This window comes from Drosophila eugracilis, unplaced genomic scaffold (assembly GCF_018153835.1).
Source record: "Drosophila eugracilis isolate 14026-0451.02 unplaced genomic scaffold, ASM1815383v1 contig_2154, whole genome shotgun sequence".
NCBI lineage: Eukaryota > Metazoa > Arthropoda > Insecta > Diptera > Drosophilidae > Drosophila > Drosophila eugracilis.
In genome coordinates, this window is record NW_024573038.1 from 8,604,782 (window position 1) to 8,612,008 (window position 7,227).

The 7,227-nt window shown below is 41.8% G+C and overlaps 1 protein-coding gene across 1 annotated transcript; it reads left to right on the top strand.

The window, feature by feature from the left end:
• The first annotated feature begins 1,029 nt into the window (after positions 1-1,029).
• On the top strand, positions 1,030-4,301 carry LOC108114511 (POU domain protein CF1A). The gene has a single exon (XM_017225531.2). It carries the CDS (start codon positions 1,510-1,512, stop codon positions 2,788-2,790), a length of 1,281 nt encoding a protein of 426 aa, XP_017081020.2. The 5' UTR covers positions 1,030-1,509; the 3' UTR covers positions 2,791-4,301.
• The last annotated feature ends 2,926 nt before the right edge of the window (positions 4,302-7,227 follow it).

Genomic DNA, 7,227 nt, shown 5'->3' on the forward strand with positions numbered 1-7,227 from the left:
AAAGTTGTATCTAAACACAGACTTGTTCTTGTTAAAATCACATCGGTAAAAGCTTAAATATTTGTTCTATTTATTTGTTTAATTCCTTAGCCTTTGTCACGAGTTCTTACTAATATGTTTCTAAAAAAGAAACAGAAAATTTCCCTCAATTTTCCCCCCCAAACGCACTCACAGAACACAAAAAACGAAAGGAAAAGTTGTCTGGCCAAGGAGCAGCAAGGAACTGAAACAAAGCTCCCCCCAAAATGAGGGAGAGAGCAGTCCTGGATGGCAAAAGCTCCAAAGGAAAACAGGGATCCATCCTTATTCCCGATTAAAAGGGACGAAAAAACCCAGAGAGATGCGCCGTTGCCTCAGCTCTCGCTCTTTCTCACTCGCACTGTTTGGGAGGGCAATTAAAAATGTCACTCTGCATGGGAATGCATTGAGGAAACTACTCCTCGTCGTGCCGGCTCTTCTTTTTTTTTTTCCTACTCTTCTTTTTTTTTTTTTTTTTTTTTTTTTGTTGCTTCTTCTGCTTCTGCTTTTTGGGGGCGTAACGCTGGAATATAGCGAACCCAATAGAGCGCAAGTCTCACTTCCAGTTATTCGTTGTTCAGGCTATCTCGCTCTTGGCTACCCAACTGGCCGTACTCTTCACACCAATAGAAGGCTGGAAGGCCAGCATACAAACTGGTTACGCTCGCAGGGGTGTGTGTGCTAACGAAACGGCTTAGATGTGTGCGTAAACGTATACGTGTGACAGAACGACGAGCGTCGAGAGCGCTCAACGTAGAGCTGCCGTGCGAGACATGACGTTAGTTCACTTCGATAGCTCTACGAGTCTGCACGTGAATTTTTCCTGGGCTCTACACTCGGCTGTCTGTCTTGACTTCTCAATCTCAAAACTCAAACAACATAATCTCATATCGGCGCTTCGGTCGAATCGGTCAGCTACGTTATAGAAGAAAACAAACACATCTCTAACCGAATCTGAATCTCAATCAGAGTTAAAGCGAAATTTCCCTCGAAATTCGTCATAAAAAAAAGAAGAAAAAAAAAATCAAGTGCCAAGTGTTAAGAGTGCTAAACGAAGTTCTTAAAATAAAAAGAAGAGAAATTTCATAACCAAATAAAACAAATAATTAGCCAAACGCTAGTCAAGCCAAGATAAACGTGAAACTCAAACCAAGCAAATTTGCCGTCGGATTTTCTTATTGAAACGCTGAAAAAAAAAACTTGTTGAGCGCGATAGAGGGCCACGCCCCCCCAAAAAAAAACAAAATAAAATAAGTTAAAAAACCAAAAAAAAAAAAGGGAAAAAACAAACCCAATATAGAATATATTTTTGCGCCTGCCACGTTGCCCGTAAAAGACGTCAAGACGGTTGCCTCACGGTTCGAGTGGAATGAGCATAGGGACCCTGGTCTTCCTTTCGATCGATCGGTGTACAAAGTCGTTAAACTGAGCCCCAACTTGGAGCCCTACCCCGCCAGCGTGGAGGGCCTGAACAGCCCCAGAGCGGTGGGGATGGCCGCGACCTCGTACATGACACCGCCGAGCGGTGATCTGGACATGGCCCTCGGTGGCGGTGGCTATCACACCTCGTCGCCGCGTTCCGCCGCAGATGCCGGTGAGATGAAGTATATGCAACATCATCATCATCATCATGCCGCCGCCGCAGCAGCTGCCCATCATCAGTTGCCCTCGTCGCCATCGCCAAATGGTCAGGGTAATGGCACCGGTCTCGGATTGGGTCCCGGTTCAGGATTGGGCTCATGGAGTGCCCTACATCCGGATCCATGGTCACTGCAAAGCCATCATACTCACCATCATCCCGCCGCCGCTGCCGTTGCTGCGGATACTGTGAAGCAAGAGATGTCACATCTCTCCCAGCAAACGCGCATCCAACAGGGCATGGCCTCGCCCCATGCTGCCTGGCATGCTCCACACGCCGGACACTATGCGTCAACGGGCGGTTCACCGTTGCAGTACCATCATGCCATGAACGGGATGCTGCATCATCCGGCACATGCGGCTGCAGCGGCCCATCATCAGAGTGTGGCTCCACTGCATCATGCATTGCGCGGCGAGTCGCCACAGTTGCACATACACCATCATATGGGCGGTGGCGATCGGGATGCTATCAGCGGCGGAGAGGAGGACACCCCCACATCCGATGATCTGGAGGCCTTTGCCAAGCAGTTTAAGCAGCGAAGGATCAAGTTGGGCTTCACCCAGGCCGATGTGGGCCTGGCATTGGGCACCCTCTACGGCAACGTATTCTCTCAGACAACCATTTGCCGATTCGAGGCCCTGCAATTGAGCTTCAAGAACATGTGCAAGCTGAAGCCACTGTTGCAGAAATGGCTGGAGGAGGCGGATTCCACAACGGGCTCACCGACGTCCATTGACAAGATTGCCGCCCAGGGGCGTAAGCGCAAGAAACGCACCAGCATCGAGGTGAGCGTTAAGGGGGCACTGGAACAGCATTTCCACAAGCAGCCGAAGCCATCGGCCCAGGAGATCACCTCGCTGGCCGACTCCTTGCAACTGGAGAAGGAAGTGGTGCGCGTTTGGTTCTGCAATCGGCGGCAAAAGGAGAAGCGAATGACGCCGCCAAATACGTTGGGCGGTGATATGATGGACGGCATGCCGCCGGGTCATATGCATCATGGTGGCTATCATCCGCATCACGATATGCATGGCAGTCCAATGGGCACCCATTCCCACTCCCATAGTCCGCCCATGCTGAGCCCACAGAATATGCAATCCTCGGCAGTAGCGGCGCATCAGTTGGCGGCCCACTAGCAATCAGAAATCCAGGAGTCGAACTCAGCTGCAGCTGCGTCCACTCCTGCATCCCTTAATAGTCTAAGCCAGCAACAGCAACAGCAACAGCAGCAGCAGCAACAACAGCAGCAGCAGCAGCAACAACACCAGCAACAGCAGCAGCAACAGCAACATCAACAGCAGCAACATACACCGAATACACCATCTTCCAGTGCGGGTTCATCGGCAACGATGACCAGCCAGGTGATGTCGCCACAAAGTCCGCTGGGCAGCTCCTCTGCTGGCAATCAGGCTAATAACAACAATAATAACAACAACAATAGCAGCACCAACAACAATAATAACAACAACAATAACGAGGAGCAAGTTAAACACCACCAGCAACAACAACAACAACAGCAACAACAGCAGGCATCCAGCATAGCAGCCGCTGCAGCAGCCGCCATGTACATGGATCCAATGCGCTATCAACATCCACACCACCCGCATCCACATCCGCACCAGCATCCGCACCTAAATCCCGCCCACCATCCGCACCTGTTCCATACCAGCGATCAGTTGCAACATTCCCAGCAACAGACCGTCGGCGGCGGTACCAGTAGCAATTCCCAATTGTCACCCGGCGCCGGTAGTAATAGTGGTTTACCGCTTCAGCCGCCCAGTTCTGCCTCGCCCGCTGGTTCCACATCCTCCGTACTCGGTGGCCATCTCAACTTGAATCCGCTGCACCAGCACCATCACTATCAGCATCATCATCACCAGCAGCACCATCACCACCAGCAGCAGCAACAGCAGTTGCACGCCCGCCGTCTCTTCGAGCTGAGTTTGCAATTTGGAGCGGCGGCGGCACCGGGAGCGGTACGACACTTCAATAGCTTCGGTGGGGCGGGCGGAGCGGGCGGTGAATAGCATTCGTCGGCCGCCTGGTTCGGCTATGAGTCCTCCTAGGATTCGGTGTCGAACGGGTGGCCGCAATTCAAGCGGGAGCAGCCCTAGAACAGTCGTACAGTCGAACTTCTCTAACGTGAATTTTATTTAAAGTTTAACTAATTCTGAGAATTTTTGAATATTTCGTAAGTCGAAAATGATAATTTTTGGATGTTTTTAATAACTTAAAAAAAATCAATTTTCTAAAGAAAACTAAATTCCTGTTAGACAAGCTCGACTGTAGGTAGAACTATGAGAAAATAGAAATAAGATGAGGTCCGATGATGAGGTTGAGAGATCATCTTTTTTACCAGTGCATTAATCTGTGTTAAACTTCAGCTTAGAGAGGGGGAGCAGGGAAGAGATGGGAGGGGAGAGGAGGCTGCCATCCACCAGTTTAGTTTGTTTTGAAAGTTTGAAAAACTTGCTTAAATTAAATCAAATTAACTAAATTAAATGTAAAACGATAAACAAATTTCCTTTGTATAAAGCGAAAGAAACACGCAATTCAAATCAAACGTGAAACCAAGTGATGTTGTTTTTAACCTAAAAACTAAATGCTAAAAATTAAACTAAAAAATGAAAACATATATAAACTAAACTTATACAAAAAAAAAACTAGTTAAAAGTGCGACCCAAGTGTTAAAGAGAAAAAAAACCAAAACAGATTCCTCAGCTCAGCTCTCCACAAGCAAGGTAAATGTTTCCAAGCCCAAAAAGTCCACAAAATTATTTTTCGTTTTCACAACACTTTGTCGTCGCCGTCTCTAGAACAAGTTAGAAAAACCGAACAGAAAGAAGGCTCAAATTGAAAACACAAAACAAAAAAAAGAAGCAGTAAGAAATATAGCTAGGGTTTAGGTTCTTAAGCAAGCCGTAAGCCGTGTTTATATATATTATATATATATAGCCAGTAGATCGTACTCTAAAAAGTTTATAAAAACAGAAAGTAAAAAAATGAAAACGAAACCATGAAAAAATGTAGAATTTAACGCGCGGCGAAGTAAACAAAAATTAAGGAGACGAAAAAATGATTAAGTAAAATATATATAAAAAAAAAAGAATTAAGAAAACACCCAAAACATCTGTAAATAAAAACTTACAGTTAAGTCATATTTTTTAGCTTTAAATGCAATTGTAGATTTTTTAATAAAAAAAAAAAACAAAAAACCTTAAGTAAAAACCATAAAAAATACCAACCACAAGAGAGTAAAAAAAAGTAAAGAACATTTACAAAACATAATTTGTAATTTCTAGGAGGTAATTTTTAACGAATAGGCACGTGAAGTTTAGTTACTTAGTACTGTACTTTCTATATAATAAGGAAAAAAAGGAAATCGAATGGAAAATCGAATCGAATATAGCTAAATCTTAAAATTTAATAAAAACCAATAATAATCAAATACAACAAATGCTAAATTGTAATATATTAATTGATGTACATTAAAAAAACAAAAACAACAACAAAAAACAAAAACAAAAGGCAAACTAAATGCTAAAACAACAAACTTGAAATTATTTCAAAAAACAAAAATAAACGAAAAATTGTGTAAAAAAAATCCTCTTTGTGTTTTTTCATATCTTTTTAGTGTACTTTTTCTAAAAACCTTTCATTTTGGGTGTAATTTTATATTCTAGAATTAAATGAAATTTTTGTTTAGTGTACTTTGTTTTTGGTATGTTGAAAACTAGGCTAAGAGAGAAGCGAGAGAAGCGAAGCCGAAAATTTAAGATTAAGCCATGCCCTCAACTGTATAATAGATTATACTACATATATATATAATATATATATGCCACAGCAAAGTCAACAAAGCGGTGCATTTCCACCCACACACCAATACACTTCCACACACCTACACACTGAGGAAAACCAAGAAGAAAAAATTGAAAAACCAAACAAAAAAACTCTTAAAAAAACAAATAAAAAAGAATATTATTCGAAAAAAAAAACATCAACACACTGCGTCCTTTTATTATTATTTAATTAGCGTTTTTAATTTTCGTCTTTTTTTTTTGGTTGTACAGTTTACGAGCCATTGGATTTGACAGTTTTACAGGTATTTAACGGCCTTCTTTTTGCAGATACGACGCTGATAGGGCGTTAATATCGTTGGAATCGAGCGATAATTGCGCGTATTATTAATTTCGTTTGTTTGCTTAAAGTGTTCGAAAAGCCATTAAACAATTAAGTGGGCATATTATAATGCGATTGCCTACGTCAGAGTGGCAATTAACTAACAAAACACCCCTCGGAGATCGAGTTCGAGCTCGTTAATGAAAGTTGCCATTAAAGAGCGTGGCATTTCTCGAAATTACCTTCTTTTTATAAGGTTTCCTCTCTCTCTGTTTGTCCTCTGGTCAGTGGACAATCGTCAAAAAAGTGCAAAAATAAATGACGTCAATCGGCGGGCTATTAAAGTGACAATTTAACAGATTTACGCGGTCGCCAGAGATTTATGGAAATTTCTCAAAAAGGGAGAGGGAAATTCTTTAAAATTTCACTTCTTTTAAGCTTTAATAATTTCTATAGAATTTAACTTAAATTTTAGTAATCACCCAACTTCTTCTACCATCACCCAAAAAATGAAAAACAAATCCATAAAACATCATTAAATGCGGCTCATTCCCATCTGCACATTGCCCCCTGCCTCGTCGTCATGGCCATCTAATGTCCCGCACGCTTTTAACATTTAATTCATAATTTAAATGCATATTTCATTGGTTGTTGATTAACAATTTCGTACACAAATGATATTGGTTAGTAATTCTGCATAAAAATTGCATCAGCCTGTAAATATATATGAAATATCCCGGCGAATCCTCAACCGCCAAATAAATTCGCATAATTGAAAGCCAGTTTTAGGCTTAAATATATATCAAAAAAAAAACAACAACAGACGCCACGAAAACAATAACAATAACAAACAACAAATAATAACAATAATATATAATACAGAAGCGCAAGTGCAATGATTTTTATTTATGCGACGGCAAAAGGTTTTTTTTATTTTCTTTCGAATTGAACTTTTGGCGCGTGGTTTTTAATGTTTCAATAAAGCGTACGGAAAATGGAAAATATAAATGAAAATTATATATTTTCCATACACACCCACTCGATTCGCTTCATGCCTTTGAACAATATTCGTATATAGATGGGCTATATAATTATTTTCAATGCTCTCTTAATTATTTTCTAACAACAGCAGGAATGAAGAAAATTTAATGGGGAAACAACATGGCTGCCCGCAAGCCTATTTATACGTTTATCTATTGCCACCTGCCATTTTTGGGGGTAGTTGAGAGGCACACACACAGGCACACACACACACCCACTCTAACCTGCCTTCCCCCCTCGGGCTATATAAACTTTTATATGGCAAACGGAAAGGAAAGGTTTTTTAATGGTCAGTGGTGCCGGCTAGTTACGCTTTAAGAATTTATGGGGATTTTTTGAAGGATTGTCCAAGGGAAATTCCTGACTGATTAATCATAGTTAATGGAATTTGGTTTATTTTAATAAGGAAAATA